Source organism: Rattus rattus, chromosome 9 (assembly GCF_011064425.1).
Source record: "Rattus rattus isolate New Zealand chromosome 9, Rrattus_CSIRO_v1, whole genome shotgun sequence".
NCBI lineage: Eukaryota > Metazoa > Chordata > Mammalia > Rodentia > Muridae > Rattus > Rattus rattus.
This window is the reverse complement of record NC_046162.1, coordinates 65,609,712-65,636,360: the sequence shown is the minus strand read 5'-3', so window position 1 is coordinate 65,636,360 and position 26,649 is coordinate 65,609,712. Positions and strand designations below refer to the sequence as shown.

The window sequence follows — 26,649 nt, the reverse complement described above, 5'->3', positions numbered from 1 at the left end:
TGGGTAGATGCGAAACCTCCCAGTGGAATGAGCCAGCTGTGGAGTTGGCCATCATCTGGTGGTCTCTAAACCTTTCTTCTGCTTTTGACCTCCAGGTTGGCGTCTCAACATCAACATTAAAGAGTGCTGCCTTTCCAACCTCCACCACTAAACCCATCGTGTGTGTGTGTGTGTGTGTGTGTGTGTGTGTGTGTGTGTGCCCCTCTCCTGAGCTACATGCCCAGCTTTATGAATCCTGCTGTCCTGCTCTGAGCCAGGTTTTCAGTAAGCCAAGTCTTCTGGGTGGCACCATGACATGGAGTAATGCTACATTCTTCCCTCACAAGGCTTCCAAGACTCTCTGTTGCCCCTGCAGCATCCTAGGGGAGATTAAGCCCCCCCCCACTTCTGCTGCTTGTTAATGTTAAGAACAGAGAGACAGGGGACAGGCTGGGTCCACATGCTGGGTGGGAAGCTTCGTGTCACTTACAGGAATGAGGAGAAGTTTATCCTTGTGTTTTCCTATATAGATAACCAAGACTGCGATTTCACTCTGCCTAAGATATGTGCCAAGAAATAGGAACTCTCCTCAGGGCTGCTAGGCCAGGGCAGGTCACATCTCTGGTTGGAGCACATCTGCTTATTCTCGACAGGCGTCCTTAAGTGCTCTGCCGGGGTACTAGAGGGCCAATAACGTCTCTCCTTCTCATGAGCTGGCACTAGGATTTGGAATTTCTGGAGAAGCCTATGGGAATTCACAGGCTTCTGTCTGACGTCAAATCTGCCCTCTTCTCCTTCTGTCCCATTCTGAGATTTGCCCTCTGCCTCTCTATGCCCAGCCTTGGGAGGGGATGACGGGAGGCACTGGCTTGCACCCCTGCCTTCCCCCTTCAATTTGTTAGCTTTTTTATGCTGGCACAGCAAAGAGTAGAAAAGTTCAGTCTGTTTGTTTTGCCTGGGATATCCCAAACCAGCATCTCCTCCTGCCAAGAAAGAGGAGGGAGGAAAGGAGGGGTGGGAGGGGGAGGAATGGTGGGAAGGAGAGAGGGAAGGGGGAGGAAGGGGAAGGGAAGAGGGAGGGGAAGGGAGGGAGAAAAGGAGGGAAGACGAAGGGGGAAAGAGGGAAAAAGGGGGGAGAGAGAGGGGGAGAGAGAAAGGGAGAGGGAAGGGAGAGGGAGGCAGAGAGGGGGAGGGAGAGGGAGAAGGGAAAGGAGAGGGAGAGGAAGGGGGAGGGGAGGGGGGGGAGGGAGAGGGAAAAGGAGGAGGAGGGGAGGGGAGGGGGGGGGAGGGGAGGGGAGAAGGTGCTTTCAGAGCCTGATGTCACCAGGGCAGTTTCATTTCTCCGTTCTGTTCAGATCCTCTCTCTTTCAGAGTTGTGATAAGAGTCCAGAGCAAGCTATCTGACTCAGTGTTTGGGGATGGAGAAGAGGAGGGACTTTTCTGGAGAAGCTTGGGACATGATCCCCACAGGAGGAGACTCAGGAGGGCATGTATGTAGAATTAAGAAACATCCAGAGCAGAGCTGCCCAGCACCACACTCCAGGGCTTCACTGGAGGACCTGGATCTTCCGAAGCTACCCATTCACCTTTGCCTCACAAGGTTCTCTAGACTCTGACTGAACTGATCAATTGAGAGATCCCCTTTCAATACATAGTTGCACGAACACACAACCTGACGCTTTGTTACAAAAGGATTATGAATATCATCCATCCCTGGCTTTGTTACAAAAGGATTATGAATATCATCCATCCCTGGAGTACAAGTAGCCCCGATGGAAAGTGTCTCAGATGGGACCACTGCTGGGACTCAGGGTTGCCCACACGCCTAAGTCAACGCGCCTACCACCAATAAAGAGTCTCAGCCCTATTTTGCAGTTCTCTGTCCTCCGTGGGGTATCCTCGTCCTGGGCTCACAGTCACCTCCACATCTGGAAAGACCTCTAGATAAACAGAAGCGTCCATGTCTATTCCCTCCACCCTGCGCCAGCTCCCCAGGGCGTCCAAGAAGTAGGGAGAGCCAGCCAGCCCGCCAGCCAGCCAGCCAGCGGGCATACACACAGTTAATCCTTGGCGGCTGCTGTTTGGATAGAAAGCACTAGGAGCGTTCTAGTCTCCTCCGCAGCTCACATCTGGCTGGGGTTGGCGCTTTGTATTGGTCCCTCTTTCTTCCTCTCTTCCTCTACTTTTGAAAGAAACCACGTTTCCGCTTCTGGCCAAAGAGACCTTGGAGGCAGCTGAGGAGATAAAGGTGTTGGGACTGCTGTGGCTTGCACTTCCCACACCCTTTCCTCCCCCTAAAGCCCCCCCCCCGGGGGGGGGGACTTTTTTCTCCCTCGGGCTTTCTCTCTCAGCTTTGACACGTCTGTGCTTCCCCTCTGACCTAGCCTAGAAAAAGGCTCAGCCCCTGGGAGATGCTTTAAGAGACCACTTCTCGAGAGCCCTGAGAGGCGGGAGGATTCGATTGGCACAGCCGGCTCAGCTGGAAGGAGGTAGGTGGCCTGGACATTGGACAGACCGGGAAGGACTCGATGCCTCTGAAGCTCTGTCTTTGTGGCTTCATCTGGGTGGCATGGCTGAGCGGGATCTTTCTCTGGAGTGAGATGTGACGGGGAAGCTCATGGCAAAGGAGCAGACAGAGCAGAAGTTTGGGGGACAGCATTGAGTTATTCTTGCTAACAGCCCCCCCCCCGCCCGGACTGGCTGTGCAAGGAGGCAGCCTGTTGGGGCTCCCTGGAACGTGCAGGGGGCGGGCTCTTTGGAGGAGGATAGGATGCAGACAAGACCAACTGCACATTCTTCCGCTGTTTTGTGGGGGTGTCTCTCTTTCACCCCGATGCTCTTTAGAGAGTGTGGAAAGAGAAAGAGCATATCTCTTTTCCCCCGGCTCCTGCCACCCCATGCCCTGTCGTATCACCTGGGACAGCTAGGATCCAGGTATGTCCCATCTGTCAGTGGTCAGCTGGAGCCCCAACACTGAACAGGAAGTGTGGACTTTGGCCCCTTCTTCTAACAGCCTCGCTGTTCCTGGAGGGCATCCAGCTTGGGCAGGAAAAAACAAATATCCCTTCTCCATGGACCTTCCTGGGACTTAAAGGGACTGCCTGTGGTGCTAAGAGTAGGGCTAGGGCTGCAGTCTCTAAGATGCCCCAGGACCTTCGCTCAGCCTGTGTCCACCTAGACTCGAAAGTCTGGACATCTCTGCGGGTGTAGACGTTACCTGAGTTACCAGTTAACCTGAGTCTCGCCCTCTCTATCCCTGCACCCACCCAGGCAGCTCCCTGCCCCGGAAAGCTAGGGAGCCTCCTCCCAACCACAGTTACTCCAGGCTCCGCCCTTGTCTCTCAGAGGGTGGGGTTGGGGAAGCTGCCGCTCCGATTCCTTTCTGCCGGTTCCCTGTTTCTTGGAATAGAGACCACAGAACGTGCTTCTCCAGCTTTGACAACAGGGTTCGGGACATGGCTCAGAAGCAGGGCGTGTAGTGCCTAGCGTGTGAAAGGCCAGGGGTTGCATCTCCAGTACTGGGAACAGCAACAAGCAAATACCACCAACTTTGATTTTCACCAAGTGTATTGGCTCAGGGCTGTGAGGCAGGAAGGCTGAAGCTAGTCTGAGCCATCCTGAGCCAGATGAGTCCAGCGGACAGCCGACAGCCGGGACTGTAGAGTGAGATGCTGTTTCAAAGTAACCAAATGAAAAGAAAAACAACAACCGAAAAAGAAAAACTGAGAAAAGTCATTGGGATTCCCCTGGGAGCAAGTGACCTCCTTAGAAACCGCCGGGCTCTGCTTTTTATAGTGCACGGACTGTGTGCTGCCTGCACGGGAGCTGGCCTTGTGGGAGGAACTGTTTAGTCTCTACCAGACCCCCCCCAGTTCTCACTAGAGAGGAGGGAAACCTGCAGAGGGAAGCAGAGAGTTGAGAACATGGGATCCTCGCTGCTTCGCTGTCCCGCTGCTCCGCCTGTCTCATAGCTCTCTGTCTAAAGACCTGCCCCCCGGGCCCTACACCCTACCAGGAAGCATCCCAGCTAAATGGTGTCTTCCCCCTCCCAACTCAACTTGGATTCTCTGCCCAGGCAAGGAGACAGTGAGCTTTTAACTGTCCCATTTTACTTCCCAGAAACTCACACGTGCACACCCCCTGCTCGCCCACCTGCCAAGAATTCAAAAGAGGTGTTCTGAGGTTCTGAGGCCCAGGAGCTCCTCCCCCCACCCCAGGAGGGGGCAGGCCCTACCCGCTGTCCTGTCCTGGAGGGAGAGGGCAGCTCACTGCTAATTCCCGGCTGTAACCTCCCTATTCGGAGCAACCAGCACAGCATTAATTTTTTTCTGAACACACTCCTTTCTGTTATTCTTCCTGGTGCCCGCCCCTCCGCACACCCCCCCCGTAATTAGCATGACTCATAAACCAAGTATTCTGGCATTGAACTTCACCCATCAAAACAAAGATGAAAAGAATTTCGTAGAAACTTTGGGTTCACTTGGGAAACCCTCACTCACTGTTTCTTACCCACGGGGGTCAGGCCCTTTGGTGGGTCACAGTTACTAGGGCTGAGGGTGGCTGAGGCTCTAGGGTTTAGGTGAGGCTGAGATGACAATCTGAAGCCAGGAGGGCAGGTCTATTGTCCACTGGAAGATGCAGCCTCTGACTGACCACCACTCTCTCTGGAGAGAAGGGCCTGGGCTCTGGCCTTGAAGGACCCAGAGACACCGAAACACGGGTGGTGGCTCCTAGGGACTGTTATTTTCTCCCGATGTAGTCACTGAAAACCTGTCTTCCACTAATGTCAAGTGACCTGTCACAGTGGCTGTCTGGACAGGACCCGGCCACTTCCCTGACTCATTCACGAGGTGCAAGAGACATTCTGGCTTCTCTAGAGAGCAGTTTGCTGGAAGCCAGTGAGCCCCACAGACGCTCTGGCACTGGCACTGGCACTGGCTCTGGCACTGGCTCTGGCTCTCAGGGGCCTGCCCTGAGTCCTTGCCCTGGCAGGACCACTGATGGGTGACTGCAGTCTTGGAGGCCTTCAGAAGTGGTTCCTCTTTCTCTCCTCCTCAGGCAGGAAGGGATATGCCGGATCCCTGGGCAGGGTGAGGTTTCTGAACCTGGAAGGGCACTGTGTGGCAGAGCCCTGGTTAAAAAGCCAGGGTGTGATGTTGGTGCGGCCAGCAGTAGCTCTTTCCATACTAGCCGGTACCCGTTATGAGATACCTTCCCTGCCCTCACTAGGCAGAGGCAGGGGCTTTGATTCCCCTATCACCAGTGACCACTGGGCATCCCCAGCCTGCTTCGGAGGACTTTGTGTATCTACAGCCACCTCCTTTGGCCCTTCCCAGGCACACCACTGGTACTCCATTCACTGACTAGGCCTTTGTGTCTCACCATCTTCCTGGCCAAGGTAGGAATTTCCCTTGAAATGAGACAGTTGACCAGGAGACAGCCAGCAGGCAGAGAGCCGAAGCCCAGGCATCGAGAATGAGGGAGGAGCCAATAGAGGAGACCGGTGCAGAGAAGCCAAGCTCCTGGTGCCCAGGGCTGGACCAGACATACTTCTGGCTGCTGTGGCCACATGTGGTAGAGAGCCTCACATCCTGGGACTGCAGCTCCTCCCCACACCATGGGGCATCTGGTTACCAGCTGCCTGTTGCCCTGGGTACCAGGGAAAGAGAGGATCCCCCTGGGGGAGCTGCCAACCATGGGTGGGCCTAAGGCAGATGCAGGCCAGAAGCTAGGCTGGGCCTGCAACTTCCTCCCTTACATTACTGGGGCTGGCTCTTCCTGCACAGGGGTTGTTGCTAGGTCGTTAGCACCAGAGCCTGAGCTCCTGAGAGCTTCAGCAAGCTATGTTCAGCCACCGTCCCCAATAGACCAATTACGGAAACAGACAGGTTTATCAGCGCGGCCACATTAGGAAGAACAAATGAAAGAGGCCCAGTGGCCTCCGAGTCTGTCTCTGGGGTCCTAACATGAGGTTCAGATGTAAACAGAGGCTAAGTGTGCAGAGCTAAGCTGTACTGGCCAAGGCGTGGCGGGCAAGGTCAGCTCGCATGGCTGACCCATCATGACTTCCGTCTCCTAGTGGGAGACACCTGGGGTGGGGGTGGGAATCTCAATTTCACGGGGTCCGTTGTCACAACAGTCTAGGGGCCGCGTGTCTGTTTGGAATATCTTCGTTTTTACCAGGATACAGAGCTGGGTTCTGATGGCTGAGTTCTTGTGGAAGATGGGGGGATCTGGAAGGTTTCCAGTATCATGGAGCTATGGAATCTTTTGATATACATAGCATCTCCCTCCTTGGGTCTGAGGCCCTATGGAGAGCCACTTATGAAAAGGAGGTATAGGGCGTGAAGTGTCTACAGGACACTTGACCAGCTGCTGGGGGAGGGGGCTGCTGTGCCGGTGGAGACGCTGGAGAGGTGTCTAGACTCAAGTCCTAGAGGCTATTGAGTGAGTGTGTGTGTGTGTGTGTGTGTGTGTGTGTGTGTGTGTGTGTGTGAGAGAGAGAGAGAGAGAGAGAGAGAGAGACAGAGGGAGACAGAGACAGAGACAGACAGAGACATAGACACAGAGAGACACAGAGACAGAGATAGACAGAGACAGACACAGAGACAGAGAGACAGAGACAGAGAGAGACAGAGACACAGAGAGACACAGAGACAGAGATAGACAGAGACAGACACAGAGACAGACAGAGACAGAGACACAGAGAGACACAGAGACAGAGAGACAGAGATAGACAGAGACAGACAGAGACAGAGAGAGACAGAGATAGACAGAGACAGACAGAGACAGAGACAGACAGAGACAGAGACACAGAGAGACACAGAGACAGAGATAGACAGACAGAGACAGAGACAGAGATAGACAGAGACAGACAGAGACAGAGACAGACAGAGACAGAGACACAGAGAGACACAGAGACAGAGACAGACAGACAGACAGAGACAGAGAGACAGAGAGACAGAGACAGAGACACAGAGAGAGACAGAGACAGACAGAGACAGACAGAGACAGACAGAGAGGCAGAGAGAGAGAGAGAGAGAGAGAGAGAGAGAGAGACAGAGACACAGAGAGACACAGAGACAGAGATAGACAGAGACAGACAGAGACAGAGACAGACAGAGACAGAGACACAGAGACAGAGATAGTCAGAGACAGACAGAGAGACAGAGACAGACTAGGCTAGAGCCTCGGAGGCTGTTGGGGGGCTGCCTAGGTTAGAACCCAAGCCTCCTCTACCCTGTGGTCTCCTTCAGTCTTCACACTTCCAGAGTGGATCCTCTGGTGCTGTCCATTCATAATTGACTCCTGACATCCCAAGGAATGGGAAGAGAACATTCAGCCCTTCCCTCAGGAAGTAAGGTTTCTTCACACCACTCCTTCCGGCTGACCACTGGGATGTGGCTTCTGGGCCTTGTAATTCAGAGTACACACTGGCTTTCCTTGTTGTTGTCATCAACAGCAGAGTCTCCCTATGTTTGTGAGGCTGGCCCGGAACCCAGTGTACCCCCCCTCCCCCGCCCAGGCTGGCCTTGAATACCACACAGCCCTTCTGTCTTTGATCTTCCTCGATGACTCTAGGGGCCAGCATTTGTGTCAGCCTGCGGCACGCAGAGATTTTTGAACATTGAGCCAGGAAAGACAGTGAAGGGTCCTGGTGCCCATACTGTGCCTGGCACCCTGTAGGAGGTGCTCAGCAGTAAATGATGACCGACTGTGCGCTTGCCTAGCAAGCGCAAGGCCCTGGCAAGGCCCTGGGGTCGGTCCCCCGCTCCGGAAAAAAAAAAAAAAAAAAAAAAAAAAGATGACCGACTGTTTTCCCACGGATGCCTGCGGGTGTTCCAGATGTCACTAAGGAAGTCAATCAGGTGGGCGCCCCAAACCAGAGCCCACAGTGTGGGAGCGGCCAATGCCCAAGGGAAGGTCGGCATCTTCCTGCCCCAGATGCTGCTAACATCAGCCCACTGCCCTGCCCCGGGTGTGTTGCAGGCATTCATAAACAAATGTTCACGAAGGAGCGAAAGGATGTGGGATGTCAGGCTTCAGCAGGAGGATGATGCGTTTCTCAGCAGCTCCACGTGAGCCACGAATGCTTCACAATTCCTCCCTCCCCCTTGCCTGTCAGCTTTCCTATGCATAGCCAACTTCCCTGGAATAAACAAAAGGCTCTCTTGGTCCCCAGGGCGGGGCTTATTTTGTCTTTTCTAAGTGGAAAATAATGTGTACTTACTGCGAGGGAAGAGATGGGATTGTTGTAGGCGGAAAGAGGGAAACCCCCGAGAAGCCCAGGTAAGAGCGTGCAGCAGTGTTGCTCCCAGCCCCGCCCCCACGTGGTGGCTATTGGGAGCGGCTGGGTGGGTGGGCTTCAGGGTCGCTGCTGTGGGCGGGGACGCCACACTTGTAACTGCATTTTCTCCCCTCGTGGTTCTGGAAACTTCTGAGCCCATAAATAATGTATCCTTTGGCACTAATTGCTGCTGCTGGTGGATCTGTGCTCCCCGACACCCCCCCCGACCCCCGTAGGTTCCCCCTTCATCTCTCCTTCCTCCTCCTTTAGACGGAAGCAAGCTTTTCTGATCAGTGCGGCCCATACTTCGCCGGGGGGGTTTGAGTTTGCCTCTGATCAACAAGCGTGGTCTTCGTTTTCCGCCCAACTGATTACTGCCATTTATCTGATCTGTCTCCCCCGTGGCCTCTGGGGTTTGTAACCTTGGTGCAGAATCAGAGTCTTAGAAGCAGGAGGCTTTCTGGGTGAGGAAAAGGGGAGGATTTGGGAGAGGCTAGCTCCAGACTCCAGCGAGATTCAGGCCACCTTCGATTGCACTTGGGTCTCACTCATGGCTCTTGCCTCGTCTGAACACTTAGAAGATAGGTGATGGCTTTGCACTTGGGATTGACTGCAGTAAAAATGACACATCGTGGGGGGTAGGGTGGGGAGAGGCTTCAGTGGCAAAGTGGTTGCTGACCTTGAGGAGGATGCAAGCTGTGCTCCCAGCACCCACACTGGGTGGCTCACAACCAGCTATAACTCTAGCCCAAGGGATTCGGTGCCCTCTATATATCTCACACACACACACACACACACACACACACACACACACACACACACAGATACACCAGATCAGGACTAGATGCTGAGGGAGGGGCAGTAACATCAGGTAGGGGGGGCTTGCTAGGTGAGGCTGGTTCTGAAGACATGGCTATGGGTGGGGGGAGGCTGTTAAGGGGGTCATCCATCTAAAGACCCAGAAGGGCTGCAGGTAGCTGAGTGATGGGGGAGGGGAGGTTCACGTTGACACTCAGGATTTAAACACTTCCTTTCTGGTCACTAAATATCCTTGAAGTCAAGAAGCTTGCTCCTATTTTAAAGTTGTGGCATCCGGGAGACCAGCTGGTGGTAGGCAGGGAGACCTTGGGCCATCTGGCAACGACTTGGTGCAGAACATGAGAGACCTTTGGGAGCTTGGCTTAGATGTGGAAGATGTATGAAAGGCCTGGGTATTCGCAGCTTCCACGGTGATGTCTTTCACCCAGCTGCTAGCCCGAGGGGAAGAAAAAAGTATGTATTGGGGGAATAGGAGGAGGGGATGAGGTAACTGGGGTGGGGTGGGGGGTACAAGGGTCTCATGGCAAGGCAGGCCAGGGTCACCAAGCAGACGTCTGGGGACACAGATGCTAAGGGCATAGTCAAGAAAAGCCCAGGCAGCCGGGCCGCCCAGTCTGGTGAGAAGTGTGAAAGCATCTGCCATCTGACCTGAAGTTTTATTGTGTTTAGTCTTAGCTAATTGAAACAGCCCTGTGTGGCTGGCGTGTTGCACAGCGCAGACTTGGACCTCGGCACCACTACTGGGTGAGGATGGGGTTGGGGTAGTGTCAGTTGAAGCTGTGACGGGCAGGAAGGGTTTGGAGTGAAAGGAGCTAAGAGTTGAAGCAGCCTTGGAAAGCGGCTGTTTTGGGGGGAGAGCAAGAAGGGTAGATCCGTGGGAGGACTGGCAGAAGCCTGTGAGTTCAGCATTGGGGAGCCAAAACAGGATGATGATGAGTTCAAGGCCAACCTGGGCTACATAACAATTCAAGGCCAACCTGGGCTACATAACAATTCAAGGCTAACCTGGGCAATATCGTAAGAGCCTATCTCCCTCCTTCCCTCTCTTCCTTTCTTTTTTCTTTCTTTCTTTCTTCCTTCTATAAGGAAGGGGGAACCCAATAGACAAAATAGACAGAGCCTGGTGCAGAAGGAAGAGTGGCCGAAACTCGCAGGTCTTTTAAGACTTATTTTTATTCTTACATATGTGTATGCTACATGTGTGTGGGTATCCTTGGACCAAAAGAGAGAGCCGGATCCTACGAGCCGGAAGTTACAGGGGTAGTACTGGAAACTGACCTTGGATCTCTGGAAGAACAGGAAGTCCTCCTAACTGCTGGCCAATCTCTCCAGACCCAACAAGCAGACAGTTTAACATACTCACACTGGGCGTGGTCTCATGCCTGTAATCAGAGCGTTCAGGAGGGCTGCGGTAGGAGGGTCACCTATGTAGACTGAGTCTCCATAGTCAGTGGGTTACAGAATGAAAACCTTTTCTCAAAACAAAAACAACAAAGTAAATTACTAAGGCACTCAGGACATTGCAAAGAATGTGGTTCTGCCCGGTGGTGAGTGTGACATGGGCAGCCTGGGCTGGAATGGACAGTAGCAGCAAGATTGACAGGTGCCGAGCAAGTCATATTGCTGACCCAGTAGCCGCGTGTTAGAGGGCAGTGTCCCCGCTTGCAGAGCATCCTCGGGCGGTTCCTGTGAAAGGCTAGGGCTTGCGCTAACCAGACAAAGGCCAGTTTGTACTGCTTGCAGAGGGCTGGGCATGCTGGAGTCCAGGTTCTTTCCTTACTGGGTCCTGGGAGTGGTCAGCCCCCAGGGCAGCGTCATTCCTGGTGCCAAAGAAATGGGCAGTGGGCCAGGCCACCTGCAGAGTGAGGCCCTGGCACAAGCCCCTGGGGCCTCTTTTCTCTCAGATGGTTCTTAAAGCTTCCAGCCAGAGTGAGCTCAGCTGGGAGGTGACCTAAGGACACCTGCTCTACTAGAGATCTTTGTTCTCTGGAGGATGCAGAGTTTTGCAGGCTGGGCTGGTCAGGTACCTCTAGGCTGGAGGCCTTTCAACCTCAGGGCAGGGTCTAGGAAGTCTGAGCCTGGTTTCTGTCAGGACTGAATGGGTGCAGAGTGGGGAGATGCTTTAGGATGGGGGAACTCCTTGTCTTCCCTCTCATGGTTTTGTCCCAAACAAGACCTCACATCCATCCAGAGCCAGAGTCCTTTGCTTGCAAGCTGGCTGTCCTGGAGGAAGGCATCTTCCCCATCCGTAGGCTTCAGAGGAAACTCCAAGCCTTAAAAAGTAAGCTCCCGGGCTGGAGAGATGGCTCAGCGGTTAAGAGCACCCGACTGCTCTTCAAGAGGTCATGAGTTCAATTCCCAGCAACCACATGGTGGCTCACAACCATCTGTAAAGGGATCCGATGCCCCTCTTCTGGTGTATCTGAAGACAGCTACAGTGTACTCAATATATAATAAATAAATAAATCTTAAAAAAAAAAAAAAAAAAAAAAAAGTAAGCTCCCCCAGCCCGCTTCTCCAAGACAGGAACAGGAAAAGATATCCAGGCCCTGGAACACATGCGAGCCCATTCCCCGAAAGGAGTCCCCGCTCCCTCGCTGTCTCCCTTAAGCAGCTGGGGGAAGAGTCTCAGAGCAGCATGGCCCACAGGGTCCCAGCAAGGAAATCATGTACTGAAGAGGCTTCTACAGAAAGGCGTGGACATGGCTCATGAACCAAGTGAAGTCCCTCTACCGCCCTCTTGCTCATCCCAAGTTCCGGTGTGCGGAAATGGAGAAGCAAGGACTAGGAGTTGACGTATGTCACACGGTAGGAGAGCAATGAGGACATCGCACCTCAACTCGGTACGGTCTCCCCCTTGGCTGACTCCTGTGCTCTGTGGTTGAAATCGATTCCACCCAGTGTCGAGCAGAGACTGAGCAAATCCCTGGGTTCTCGGTATTTGAGAGGACTTTGGAGGCAATGGCGGACAGACACATGCCTGGGAAGAGCAGTAACAGTGGGCGGTGTCCATGCTGTGCTCCTGAAACGAGCCGAGTTCTGTGCTATCTATGCTCAGTGTGGCCAGGAGCCTGGAGCCACAAGTGCAATGCAGTTGGATCCAGTCTTAAGGTGCAGGGTGCTGGGACCCAGTGCCCTCTTCTGCCGGGCTTCCTGAGTCCTGAGTGTGAAACTTTAGGGTAGGGTCCAAGCCCCGGCAAAGCTGGACAGAGATGCTTGCCTGCCTTGTCTGGGAGGCAGCCAGAGCCCCTGGAAAGCATCTGGTGGGGCCAGCGGCGGGAAGGACAAACGACCTTCGAGGCTCCGAAGGAGGGCTGATGGTGGGTTGGATGTGCCGGATACAGGGAGGAAGGAATCTAAATGACTCCCAGATTTCAGGTTGTTTGTTCATGGCTCCTGCTTCCTCCCCCGCTGGCCTCATTTTAATCTAGAACAGAGTTCCCCCTTGGAACTGGCAGCCATGCCAGACATGTTCTGTAATGTACTTCCCAATATGGCAGCAATAGCGCCATGCACGCAAGTGTCTGGAGCCCGGGAGGTGACTGACAACTGTCACGCCTGGGGAGCAGAATCTTGACTTTGTTATGATGATGATGATGATGATGATGATGATGATGATGATGATGATGATGATGATGTTGAAGAAGAAGAAGAAGAGGAGGAGGAGGAGGAGGAGGAGGAGGAGGAGGAGGAGGAGGAGGAAGAAGAAGAAGAAGAAGAAGAAGAAGAAGAAGAAGAAGAAGAAGAAGAAGAAGAAGAAGAAGAAGAAGAAGAAGAAGAACCCAGTATCTCATACATGTTAGCCAAGCGCTCCACCACGGGATCTAAATCCCAAGCCATCTTGAGATAGTCTCACCAAGGAAGCCTGACTAGTCCTAGTTTTGAGATGTTCGGGCAGGGGCAGTAGCCCATTTGGTAAAGTGCTCTCGTTAAAAAGCATAAAGACAAGAATTTGGTCCCCAGAACCTTGTAAATGGCAGCGTGGTGGCCAGGAGTCCTCTCAGTGTTGGGAGGCAGAGTCCGGCTCTCTATCTCCTCCTAGTGCACCCTGGGATGACAGGCAGGTGCCCCGCGCTGCTTCATGCTTGGCTCTTGTCTTGCTTTACTCGATTTCAACACCACAATGGCCACTGTGAGAGCACAAGGTCTAGGATACTCACCAGTGTTCATTCAACCTCGAGTGTCGGTTTGTTTTTCTCCCTGGACTGTACGGATTGTGCCCGAGATAGGGACTATGATTAATTTATGGCTGAATCACCCCCCACCCACCACCCCCAGCTCTTGCACAATGCCAGGCCAATCTCAGAGCATTCCATAAGCCATGCCTGTGTTAAACTGCCAGCTGAGAGGGCGGGCTCCAGCTCTCCTTCCAAGGCTCCTGGCTATTCGAGGAGATTACAGGCCTCTTGCCTCTCTGAACTGCTGCTTACCCTGTGAGGATCACAGAAGAAAACAGTGTTTACAAAGTGCTTTTGTCAATGGCACTGAGCTGGGGGGGAAGAAGGGAGGATACCGAGGCCAAACCCACTCAGGCAGCCTCACACACCAGGAGGCCAGGGTCCCCACACACCAGGAGGCCTCGCTCCACACACAGAGGCACAGAAGGGCCAGAGACAATAGGACAGACTTGAAAGGAACGTAAGAGAACTGAGCTTGTGGATGAATACTGTTTCTGTAAAGGACCCATGAAGTCTAGGAAGGGACAGAAAGTCCCGGCCAGGAAGTTCTCTCATGTGCCACGCCCTTCTCCAGGCTCTGTGAGTTGCTCCTCTGTCTTCTTCTTCTTCTTCTTTTTTTTTTTTTTTTTTTTTTTTTTTCGGAGCTGGGGACCGAACCCAGGGCCTTGCGCTTGCTAGGCAAGCGCTCTACCAACCCCTGTCTTCTCTTGTAAAGGGGGATTCCTGCTTTCTGGGATGAAGGTTGGGTGGAAGCGGGCGGGGCGGGCTGAGGAAGGATGCTGGGCTCCGTCCGTGGGACTCGGAGGAAGAAATAGGATAACGGTTTCCCGTGGAATCAGCTCTCCTCAACAGAGAACAAGAATGGCTCACGCTGGGGTTGTCCTCTGTGACTGCTACTGCCACACAAGCCAGAGAGACAAAAAGACACGGCTGTTCCTACCTACGTGTGGTGGAGGAGAAAGTTTATTGTAGATAAAAGGGAGTGTGGAGCCCGAGGCAGGGACATTTGGGAGAGGACAGAGTGGACATGACCCTGAGCCACTGAGGAGAGGGGGGATGGGTTGGAGGGCAGCTACCGACCAAGAGGGGCAGCCTGGGCCAAGCGACTGTCCAGGAGAGTGGACGAAAAGACCAAGCAACCAAACCGGTTGGATTCTATAGGGAAGGGGGAGCTGGGGGAAAAGGTAGCCCAGAGGGATGCTGGGAGAATCTCGGCTAGGTCTGCTTTGAAATGTTAAATAGGCACTCAGCCTTTTGTTTGAGATCTTAGGAGGGTGAGTACAGACTGCAGGGGTAGGGCGGGGGTGGGGTGGAGGTGGGGTGGGTTGTCACCCCTTGGTTAGGATGTCCTAGCCTTCTCTGGACCTCTTCCTGTGTGGAGCCTCACTGCAGGGAAGCATCTCCCTTTGCAGGGAGACCCCTCAGGGCTAGGAACGGAGAGGTGGTCTGTGACCAACTTTGGCTAGGTGTTGGGCAATACTGGCTTTTTTCAAAAGTGACTGCAAGAATCCTATGTGATGGGGCTGACTTGGCCGTAGGGTTTGGTTAAGCGATTGTTAAGACAGTATGGAGAGGGGAGTATCTCAATCTTGACTTGAAACTGCAAAAGAGGCTCTGTGTGTGTGTGTGTGTGTGTGTGTGTGTGTGTGTGTGTGTGGTGGGGGAGGGGGGAGGGACTGCCCACCTTACTGCCCAACTTACTCTAAAAGCTTAAGGGCTGTTACCCCCCCCCATTGTGTCACATTCCTAGCCCAGCTCTGGGCACCCCGTTTTCTGACAAACCTGTTTAAAATCTCCTTTTCTGGATGGGAAAGAGACACATCAACCCTTGCATGGCGGCCATAGCACTGGCTCCTGGCTGGGGGTGATTGTGCCCCTGCGTGGACATAGGGCAGTGTCTGAAATTGTTGTTTGTTACAAACTGAGGAAGATGTTAACAAGATGTGGGTAGAGGCTGGGATCCCACAAAGCACCTTTAGATGTACAGGGCAGGGTCCAAACTGAGGGGACGGGACAGTCAGCTTCAGATGTCAGCAAAGTCAAGACCAAGAACCCATGAGGAAGGGCAGCCAAAGTTAGCCTTATGTCAGCTTCCATTCAAATGGCCTCAAAACACACATGGATTTTGATATATACATATATCATGTATAAATGTGTATATGTATGACACACATATACACACATATATATTCAGATTTATAGAAAACCAAATTTAAACATAGTATGGTGGTTCATACCTACACTGCCAGCACTTAGGAACCTGAGGCAGGAGGATCAAGAGTTTGAAGCCAACCTGGGCTACACAGTGAGACGGAAAAATGAAAAAAACCAAACCCAAACAGACCCAAGTTTAAAGAAAGGAAAATTTCCTTTTTCCAGATGCAAGTTTAACACTTACAGGGGGCAGGAGACTAATTATGAGGGTACCAGGGGAAAACAGGAAATACGGAAATAGAGAAATAAACAGATCAAGGGAACTTAGCTGGATAAATATTTGTTGAGTACTAGTGAAGTCCAGGGTACCGCAGGACACTTGGCTGGGCCAGGGACATCCATGTCTGACAGGGAGAGTCTCAAGGGCCAAGCAAAAGTCTCCAGGGCTGGAGACACCTGATACATAGAACTACCAGGAGGTTTTCCCAGGTCAGGGTTGGGGAGGCGTCTGGGAGAGCATGACAGCGCACAGCATGAAGTGGGTCTTGATTGGGCCATTTGGGCTGGTTCATCTGAGTTGAGCCAGACACTTAGGAGTAGGCCCCAAGCCAGCAGTTCCCTCCCTGTCTTCTCATTGTGTGTGCTGTGCATGTGTTGTGTATGAGTGTGCTGTGTATGTGTTGTGTATGAGTGTGCTGCGCATGTGTGTGCTGTGCATGTGCATGTTGTATATATGTGTATGCTGTGCATGTTTGCTGTGCACGTGTGTGCTGTGCGTGTGCATGTGTGTTCACGTGTGCTGTACATGTGTGTGCTGTGTGTGTATATGTGTGCTGTGCATGTGCATGCTGTGCATGTGTGTGCAGTGCATGTGCAGGTGTATGCTATGCTGGGCATGTATGTGCATGTGTGTGCAGTGCATGTGCAGGTGTATGCTATCCTGTTCATGTATGTGCAATGCATGTGCATGCTGTATATGTGTATGCTGCGCATGTGTGTGGTGCATATGCATGCTGTGCATGTGTGTGCTGTGCATGTGCATGTGTGTGCTGTGCTGGGCATATGTGTGCAGTGCATGTGCATGCTGTGTATGTATGTGCTGTGCATGTGCGTGCTGTGCTGGGCATATGTGTGCAGTGCATGTGCATGCTGTGTATGTATGTGCTGTGCATGTGCATATTGTATATGTGTGTGCTGTGTGTGTGCAGGCTATGCATGTGTGTGGTGCATGTGCATGAGTGTGCTATGCACATGTGTGTCCATGTGCATATGTGTGCTGTGCATGTTCAGATGTGTACAGGAGCACTTCTGTGAGTAGACATGAGAGTGTGTAGAGGCCAAAGGACAAACTCAGTTTTCCCTCGGGTGCCGTCTGCCTTGCTCTCTGAGACAGGTCTCCCATTGGCTTGGGGCTCACCAACCGAAGCAAGTCTGGCTGGCCAGTGCGCCCTGGCATCTATCCGCTTGTCTCCGATTTCATGATCCTGGGACTGTAAGCTCAGGCCGCCAGACCTGGCTCTTACTTATTCTTATTTAGTACGTGGATTCTAGGAGCGGAACTCACGTCTTTGTGCCTGCCAGGCTAGCGCTCAACCACGGAGAGATCATCCCAACCCCCTCTGTTCTCGTTTACAGACGGCATACTAATGAATGAATATTGTCTCCCAGAAAGATTGGCCTGGGCGGAATAGAAGTGATTAATGAGGACATGTTCTCATATCTACCCCTACCTCATGGGCCCAGGAAATTAATTGGAAGGATGTACAGAATCTCAGCCGGGGCCCTGGTGCCGCTGCAGGCCCTGTTAACTGCTTATCAGTCCAAACAGGACGGAGGTGCTCCTGGCTAGGGAGCAGGAATGCAGGGCTGCGGGCAGGTGCCAAGACTTGGGGGTGTGGCTGGGAGGTGGCATGCAGAGCACTATCAGCAGACCCTTGGCAGCACCGGGGTGTGTTGAAAACACAGAGCCCGGAGGCCCTGCTCTGGTCAGCTGAACGAGAAGCCGAAGTTTAAGAGGAATCCTAGATGTGAGAAGCCAAAGGCTGGACCATAGACTGAGGTGTGTAGCCATAAGGAAAGAGGGGCAGGCTTTGCTTGCCCTACTCCAGGAGCTTAGAGATGACAGGAAGATTGGGCAGAGAAGTGGTAGGGGAACACTGGGATCAGGGAGGGAGGGGCTTGGAGGACAGTCTCCATATTGGAAGAGAAGGGTTCTGTCCTGAGGGGCTGAGAAATTGGATTGAGTTGTATGGATTATGAGTCCTAAATTAAGCTCAAACGAATACTCGCTCGGCGCCCCCTGGTGACAGAAAACAGCTGTTGCCAGTTGTCCCACACTCACTCGGGATTGGTTTTACTCATTGTCAGGAGTCAGCAGGTGATGGGATCTCCTTCCTGAGAGGCTGGTGCAGATGACCCTGTGCTCAGTGATTCAGCAGCTCGTGTTGTGGGGTGTGAGTGTGTGTGCGTGTGCATGTGCGTGTGCGTGTGTGTGTGTGTGTGTGTGTGCGCGTGCGTGTGTGTGTGCATGTGTGCGTGTGTGTGCGTGTGTGTGCGTGTGTGTGTGCATGTGTGTGTGTGTGTGCGTGCGTGCACGTGTGTGGCTGAGCACAGACAGCTCTCACTGTTGACTGTTTCTCTGCAGAGTCCCTTCCTAAACCCATACCCTCTCCTTGTATTTTGGCAGGAAGATGGGCTCCCGTGGACAGGGATTCATGCTGGGATGCTGCCTGCTGCTGGCTGTCACCTGGGGCCCGGTCCTGAGCCTTGTGCCCCGAGTTCAGGAGGAACAACAGGAGTGGGAAGAGACAGAGGAGCTGACATCTCCCCTGGATCATGTGACAAGGTGAGGGACTGAGGTAGCACGGCAGCAGGGGCTCTCGATCTGACCGGTCAAGTCTGTGAGGTTTGGGGGCTCCAGATGTGGTTGCTTCAAGTTGCAAAAGGCAAAGATGAGGCTGAGAGGAGGTCCTAGGGAGGCCGACTCTGGAGGTCAGTGACTTGAGCGTCTTGTCTGATTCCGAGGATGGCGGTCTAGTCCCATCGCAACGCCAGGGCAGCTGGGTCTACAGGAACTTTACATTTCTGTCATGGAGGGCCCCCACTCTGCCTTTGCCCTTAGCTCGGCCTCCCAAGGTACCAGGTACCAGGACTCTGGGAGTGCATGCAGGCAGGAGGCAGGGACAAGAGGCCTCAAGCAATGTTCTCATCTATAAAACAATGATACAGCCTAGAGGACTTGCTGTGGTTCATTTTCTCTGCCAGTTAAAGAACTTAAAAAAAAAAAAAAGCAAAACAAAACATACAAAAAACCCACAAAACAAACAAACAAACAAAAAAACCCCAAGAAAAATCTCAAGCAAGTGGCCCCAGAGAAGTCTCAAATGCTACAGACAGCAGCAACAGCTGAAGAAAGGTGTTTGTTGGGGTGGGGGAGGAAACACACACACAATGCAGCATACACATAAAGAAAAGACCCCATGCGAAGCAGAGGGGGAACCTGGAAAGCCAAAAAAAAATCTCACTCTCTTCCCAAGGACTGGGATGGCTGACCGGCCTATAACTGTAGGGTTTCGTGTCCTGATCTGGCTTTGAGCTTATTGAGCGAGTCTGAAAACTGAAGCCTGGTTGGGATACCAAGCCTACAAAAGCCTTTGTTTTAAGCTGCCAGGCTTTTGTCTCAAGTCTGGAGAGAGAGGAAGAAGCCATCTTGGAAATTCAACACCTTTATTGTGGCCCCTCTCCCTATCTGTCTACCTTTTGGGGAGTCAGTCTGTCTAACTCCTAGTCTCTTACTAGGACCAAGCTGGTGAGGATGGATCCGCAGACCAGGTATCAGCTTCCCTTAAAAGGTTATAAAGGACTTGAGAGGATGTCAGTCCCTCGCCTTCATGTGTGTGACCCTTGGTGGTATAGGACTGTGGGAGACATTTTGTAGGGTCTTCAAATGAGCGGACTGCACAAGGCTCCGTGCTAACTTGGGGTTCCCTGCTCATCAGCACAATTTAACACTCAAGCTTCCAGACAGAATTTAGGGCCAAGGACCCCAAACCCTTTGTTTCTTCTTCCTCTTCTCTATTTTCATTCAGCAAGCATTAAGTAGCTGCTGTCAATCAGGCCATCTTCTGGGTCCTAGAAAGGCATATGGAGGACAGACCTTGGTTTCTAGAAACCCCAAGGCCACAGGGAAGACACACACACACACACACACACACACACACACACACACACACACACACACACTACATTACAGGCTTGAGACAACTGCATCCACAACGCTGTGCCAGGGTCCTCCTGGGTGTGGGAGAAAAAGGCAGAGTGCTGTAGGCTGAGGTAGGCGGGTAGAGCAAGATGGGAGTTTGGTTTGGGGTGGTGGGTACTGGGTCCCCGGACTTGCCTCCATGTCTGTGACCCTCAGTGGTATACAGACCCAAGGCTATGGGAGATATTTTGTAGGGTCTTCAAACAAGAGGCCTGCACAAGGCTCTGTGTATGGGAAGTTTTAAGCCTGAGCCTGAGGCAGCTGAGTGTGAGGAAAACTCCTTTCATGCAGCCTTCATTCTGTGGGGAGTAGTGAATCCTACAGGAGAGGTTTGTATTCAAGGAACTATGGAGGGAAGCATCAGAGAATGCATAGCTGCTAGAGAGACAAACTCTAGGACCGCTGTCCGCATGGTGCATTAGAGATAGTAAAGTCCCAGGGTGGTCCTGGGGGTGCTTAGGGTAGGGATTGACTCTCCAGGACTTGCTGGATATGGAGGAGAGGTCATGTGGGCAGAAGGCTCCTGAAAGAGAGAGAGGTGTGAGTGTCTTTCTCCAGGAACTGGGTTTTCATATGGTTGGACTCAGGGCATGTGTGGGTCCATGTTCCAGATGGTCTGGGGATAGAATGGATCGGGATCAGAGAGAGGCTGGCTGACTTACTTAGATCCCTCTGTGTCCCGTGGAGCCTCTGGGAGGAGAGCAAAGTGCAATGTTGCACATGGCCATAAGGTGGCGGTGCAGAGCCATTCCCATCTAGCGGCAGCTGTAGCCCAGAGGTACCAGAAGAAGAATTGAATGGAGATTTTACCAGTGAGTTGCGGGTAGATGTGTTCCAGATCCATAGACCAGTCCTTTACCACCGAAAGACTAGGTCCTGAAGGCGTGGCTTCGCCATCTAAGCCCTGAGGTCATTGGCTTTCGTGTTATATTTGCTTTGGATATACTACAACTGGTATGTGTGTGTGTGTGTGTGTGTGTGTGATTGTCTACAGTTTGAGTCAGGATCTCAGGATCCCCCCCCCCATGCCTGTGCTAAACAGAGCTTGCATTTCTAGGGGAAGGGGAGCAAGGTGAGGCAAGCCTTGTGTCTACAGCAGCAGGAGAGAGCTCTTACCACAAACACTTCAACACTTCATGATTCTGTGATGGTTTATTCCCTCAGGCCCGAAGAAACACACAAGAGGTATAGCCCTAGCCAGCGTGAGGGCCTCCCCACTTCCCGGTGCTATCGATGCTGTGACTCCAACCCTCCCGTATACCAGACAATCCCTCCGCCCCAGATCAACATCACCATCCTAAAAGGTGAGAGGCTTCGGAAATGGCGTGGGGGCCAGTTCTCAGAGGCTGCTTTCTATAGATAGAGAGGGAGACGTTGCAGGAATAGGGGGTCACTACGATAAAGCAGAGGTGGGTGTCATCTGGAGGGACGGAAGACATTTTGTTTTTTGAGCTATAACCCCATTCTATGAGCAGAACTTTAGAGGTGGCACACTGGGCTAGAGCAAATCAGGAGGACCCGAGTTCAAATCCCCAGCACCCATGGAAAAGGTAGGTATAGCCATTTGTGCCTGTAACCCCTGTAACCAGCTTGGGAAGGGGTGGGGGCAGGCAGACTCTAGAGCCAGGCTTTCTGAAGCAGTGAGGTTCAGCAGGAGCGCTTATGTTCGCCAAAAGGTGAGGGGGAGAGAAAAGAGGGCACGTGCATCCTCTCTGGCCTCCCCAGGTGCCTGTAGGGTGTGTATACATACATGTCACACACACACCACACAGACAGAAAGAGGGGCCTCAGGTATTCTGCCCATCCCCGTTTGTACAGGACGTGCAGACCTCTAAGTTCTTCTTCTTGACACAACAGCTAAGCTATTTCTCTCAAATGCTGTGCCTGTCTCTCCAGATAGCTTCACGTAACCCTAGGGATGCTTGCCACCTGGACCTGCCCCGCCCCCACTGAGTCCTGACATCCCTGACATCTGCAGTCCATTTACTCAGAGTGAGCCCAGGCCTGGCCATGCAGCCTGCTGCTTGTGGACAAACCCGTATGCTCTTTGATCTTTGCCAGAACTTTCCAGAAAGAAACTGAGAAAGTGTCCTCTGGATATATGTAGGCGGACTCTTGACCGTGAAAAAGTTATCTATCACTAATGATGTGAGAGGCCAGACACTTTTTTTCTTCTTTTTTTCGGAGCTGGGGACCAAACCCAGGGCCTTGTGCTTGCTAGGCAAGCGCTCTACCACTGAGCTAAATCCCCAACCCCAAGAGAGGCCAGACACTTCCTGTTCTAGGAGCCTCCTGCTGAGGGGTGCCAGAGAGGATGCTGGGATGTGTAGTCAGACCGCGGCCCAGGAGCTGTAGGCTGACCTCCCTTGGGACCTCACATCTTCTTGCTCTCTCTTAGGTGAGAAAGGTGACCGAGGGGATCGAGGCCTCCAGGGGAAGTATGGCAAAATAGGTTCTACGGGTCCCAGGGGCCACATTGGCCCCAAAGGGCAGAAGGGATCTATGGGAGCCCCTGGGGACCACTGCAAGAGCCAGTACGCAGCCTTCTCCGTGGGCCGAAAGAAGGCTCTGCACAGTAACGACTACTTCCAGCCTGTGGTCTTTGACACGGAGTTTGTGAACCTCTACAATCACTTCAACATGTTCACCGGGAAGTTCTACTGCTACGTGCCCGGCATATACTTCTTCAGCCTCAACGTGCACACGTGGAACCAGAAGGAGACGTACCTGCACATCATGAAGAACGAGGAGGAGGTCGTGATCCTGTACGCGCAGGTGAGCGACCGCAGCATCATGCAGAGTCAGAGCCTGATGCTGGAGCTGCGCGAGCAGGATGAGGTATGGGTGCGCCTCTTCAAGGGCGAGCGTGAGAACGCCATCTTCAGTGACGAGTTCGACACCTACATCACCTTCAGCGGCTACCTGGTCAAGCCGGCCTCCGAGCCCTAGCAGACACCCCTTGGAGCTTCCACGGACTTCTGACCTCCTTGCCTGTCACCTGGCTTATCCCTGCATTCTACGGACACTGGAGTCCTGCCCCAGGCTGACCCCATCATCTCTCTCCTCCACCCTGGCTTCCTTGGCCTTGACTTCCTCAGTTTTGGTTTTTGACAAGATGCCCTTGGCCACCGGGAAGCCCAAAGGTCCCAGATCTGGCGGCTACTCTACGCGGAGAGCTGCCGGTGGATGAGATCATTGGGCGGGGAGACTGTGTGGACATTGAGGGACCTCCAGCTCCTCCTGTGTACACAGCCTTAGACGACCCTGTGCTGTGTTGTCCTGTGGCCACAGGGTGTTCCAGAGCACAGCCCCTGTGTGTTTTCATTCCTGGACGCAAGTAAGCAAAGGTCGTGGGTTTCTTAGGAACGAAGTAAAGCAGAAAAGAGAAAGAAAGCTGGTGTGTTAGTTTTGGCTTTCCAGCCAGCTTGGAGAGAGGGGGCCCACGTGTGTGTGTGTTTGTACTGAGGAAACTGAGGCACAGGAAAAGCATAAATGGCTACAGAGGAGCTGCAGTTTGTGGGTTTGGAAACCACATCTGACTTAGCTCTAGGCCGGGCTTTCCTGGGGACAGCAGGACCGACTTCTGCGCTCTGTTGACATGCTAGAGCTTTCCCCAGCGGCTTGTCAGTCTTTTAGAGCCACAGTGGCGAAAGGGTTGGGGGAGGGCAGCAAGTGTCCTCTATGGTTGACTCTGGGCTGGTGGCAGCATCCTGCTTGCTCCAACTCACAGGATCCTGACAGTGGCTGGGACCTCAGGGACCCCTGCAGGTTTTCTCTGTATAAGAAATAAAGCTCCTACTATGTGCCAGTACCTCTCAGCTCTGCTCCACACTTCCCCAGCCACTCTGGAGCACAGGACGGGTGGGCTTTCTTGCCTGTTGGGGTCTCAGGTCCCCGTTCTTCCTTCCGGATGGACTAACCACGGAAGGACCAGGCCTCTGCTTTGGGTTCCATCAAACTGCCCCTCACCGTCCCATGTCCCGCTCCTTCCCAGTTCAGCATCCCATCTGGGTATGTGAGCTGGTGAGTCTGATAGACCTGCCCAGCCCTGACACAGCCTAGCAGCCTATGGCCATGTGATAGGGACTTCCTTTGGGTCCCAGAGCTGGGGGCGGAGGTGTAAAATCTTCCTAAGTGGTAGAAGAGGAAACAGGAAATTCATATCCCGCTGCCAGCTCAGACTCAGGGATGGCCTCGGGGCTGACTCTCTGATTGCAGAGAACCTGTGTTCATTTCCCATCTCACCCCAGGTTGATCCCCAGGGCCCGGGCCACTGGGTATCTGCTTTGTGCCAACTAGGCCTTGCTTGCTGCTTCCTGGTGGCCCTTGGTTAGGATCCTTCTCCTTCTGGAGCTCAGTGTGTACGTATGCCGCCTCCAAAGAGGCTTCTGCTGGTCAGACTCTCCAAGCCGCTTTCCGTGGGCGCGCCTACAGCAGAGGCTGCTGCCTCCTGTGCTCTACCTTGCTCTTTCTGGAAAACATTAAACTCACCATGGAGATCCACAGCAAGCTTGGCGTCTTTGTCTGCTCATTGGGTAGAGTGCTCCTCCTTCCCTCCTCCCCATCTAGAGTGCTCCTCCTTCCCTCCTCCCCATCTAGAGTGCTCCTCCTTCCCTACTCCCCATCTAGAATGCTCCTCCTCCCCATCTAAGTGCTCCTCCTCCCCATCTAGGGTGCTCCTCCTCCCCATCTGGGGTGCTCCTCCTCCCCATCTAGAGTGCTCCTCCTCCCCATCTAAGTGCTCCTCCTTCCATCCTCCTCATCTAGGGTGCTCCTCCTCCCCATCTAGAGTGCTCCTCCTTCCATCCTCCTCATCTAGAGTGCTCCTTCCCTCCTCCCCATCCCTCTGCCCCATCTAGCACCCAACCTTCTGCTTATTAATCCGGTGGAGTCCTCAGCTTTATACTCAGGGACCTGGCGGGGCCCAAATTGTCGCGTTCCTACCAAGGAGTCGTGGATCTCCTGATGTGGAGCATCTAGAGCTGCCCAGTGTGTGGGCAGGCCTGGCCTGGGGCCTAAACAACTGAATGATCATCCTGGGGCTATGTCACAAATGTCCAGAAACCAGGTGGCTGAGAACCGACAAATCTCTTCTCAAAGTTCTGGGAGTCAGAGTTCAAAATCCAGATGTGAGCAAGGCAGTGCTCATAGCACAGGCTGGGGGATGCCGCTTCCTGCCACCTGCATCTCCAGGCATTTGTTGCCTGGAGGGAGGAACCATATCACTTTGATCTGATTTCCCCGTTCCAACTCCACATGACCTCCTTGACACAGCTTGTTCTCCTTTCAAAGATACTTGGAGCTGCATTCAGGGTCTCCTTAAGTCTGGGACTCACTCACTCCAGGTTTTAACGCAAGCACATCTGCTAAAGAGACCTGTGAGTGGACACGTTGGCAGGTGCCAGAGGCCAGGGTGTGTGTGTCTCTTTTGGGGATCCCAGCGAAGCTTGCTGTGATAACTCACAGGTTTAGACACTTAACAGTCTCTTGTCATCCCTGTGGAGAAGGGCAGACACTTCTTTTCACTACTGGCCACCAAGGCCAGAAGCCACCCCCGCCTTCCCACCTACCAGCAGCTGGCTTGGAAGCAGAAACCAGCAGCTTGGCAAACAGCTGGTCTTCCGCCTTTGCCTGGTGCTGAAAGCCCATGTGGTCACGCCCGGCCTTGGGATGGGGCCAAAATGGAGCAGGTGGACACAGGGCCCTTAGTAAAAAGCAAGCTCCTTTCTTCACCGTATAGAGGCTGTGGGGCAGAGAGGGGCCTTGCAGTTGCCCGGATGTGAGGTCCAGGGCTTTTCCCAAAGGGGCCTAGAAGGAACGTTCCAGCCTCATTCAAGAACCACTGGCAGACTGCTGTCCTGTCCTGTAGCCCATGTACACTCGATTCACAGCTGGCCCAGCCACCATGGGGAAGAGGACAGCATTTGCTCTGGGGTCCAAGTGACAGATCTCATGTAAGCCAGGACGATCTTACACTCACTATATGATCAACCTGACCTTGAATTCCTGATCTCCCTGACTCCATGTCCTGAATGCTGGGGTAACAGGTGTGCCCCAACATGCCTGATCTTTTCAAATGTTAGTGTATATTAATTATAGGTAATAAAGAATTTCCTTATGACATTTTCATACACATGCACACTGTATTTCAGTCAAATCCAGCTCACAGAATCCTTTCCCCCTTTACTCCAGCAAATTCCCATTCTATGTGTGGGCGTGCTGGTGCATGTGTGCGCGTGTGCGCGCGTGTGTCTTCCAGTGAGTTTCACTTGGGTTTATTGCAGGAGCATAAACCTTATCAGTGAAGAACATAAGACTTTCCCTCAGGCAACTGTGTGTAAGTCCTCAGGGTGTGGCTACACGAGTTCATCCCAGCTCCAGAGCAAAGCGCCCAAAAGCCCAGTTGTGTACAGGCTGTCACGGCTGCTGCCTGCTGAATTTGAGTGTGCAGCAGCCATGTTGTGGCCACAAGTCAGTGGTTTTGCTTTTGCCGTTTTATTTATTCATCTGTTCATCTGTCCATCTGTCTGTCTGTCTATCCACCTGTCTATATCTTTCTGTCTGTCTGTCTCTATCTATTCATCTACCTGTCTATGTCTGTCTGTCTGTCTGTCTATCCATTATCTAGGCTGTGTCATGCTGTGCTGATATTACAGGCATGTGTCTCTATGCCTTTTCTGGAATTCCTCACACATAGGATTTAATTATCTGCATTTGGGTGTTCTGCCTACATGCACGTAAGCTCAGCACATGTGTGAGTATCTCTGAAGCCAGGAGAAGGTGTCAGAACCCCTAGAGCTGGAGTTACCGATGATCGTGAGCTGCTAGCGTGTGGGTGCTGGGAACTGAACCCAGCTCCTCTTCAAGAGTAGGAAATGCTCTGAACACCCCACCCCCACACCGTGCCACCAGCTTTTTCTCCAGTCTCAGAATAGGTAAATCTTTTGTTTGTTGTTGTTGTTGTTGTTGTT

At 52.9% G+C, this 26,649-nt stretch overlaps 1 protein-coding gene across 2 annotated transcripts; it reads left to right on the top strand.

The window, feature by feature from the left end:
* The first annotated feature begins 2,104 nt into the window (after window positions 1-2,104).
* On the top strand, window positions 2,105-24,187 carry C1qtnf1 (C1q and TNF related 1). 2 transcript variants are annotated; one of them, XM_032913803.1, is made up of 4 exons: window positions 7,796-7,847; window positions 18,104-18,262; window positions 20,843-20,982; window positions 22,077-24,187. In XM_032913803.1, the coding sequence occupies exons 1-4, from the start codon at window positions 7,825-7,827 to the stop codon at window positions 22,625-22,627; spliced, it is 873 nt and encodes a 290-aa protein (XP_032769694.1). In that variant the 5' UTR covers window positions 7,796-7,824; the 3' UTR covers window positions 22,628-24,187. The 2 variants fall into 2 exon arrangements, 1 of the variants encoding a protein (XP_032769694.1); XR_004389122.1 differs by lacking the exons at window positions 7,796-7,847; window positions 20,843-20,982; window positions 22,077-24,187 and adding an exon at window positions 2,105-2,468 and having other exon boundaries at window positions 18,104-18,257.
* The last annotated feature ends 2,462 nt before the right edge of the window (window positions 24,188-26,649 follow it).

Coding starts and splice junctions, on each gene's coding strand:
- C1qtnf1 (XM_032913803.1), top strand. CDS start 7,825: ATGTCACTAAGGAAGTCAATCAG. Junction 7,848..18,103: donor TCACTAAGGAAGTCAATCAG/GTGGGCGCCCCA, acceptor GTATTTTGGCAG/GAAGATGGGCTCCCGTGGAC. Junction 20,983..22,076: donor CAACATCACCATCCTAAAAG/GTGAGAGGCTTC, acceptor GCTCTCTCTTAG/GTGAGAAAGGTGACCGAGGG.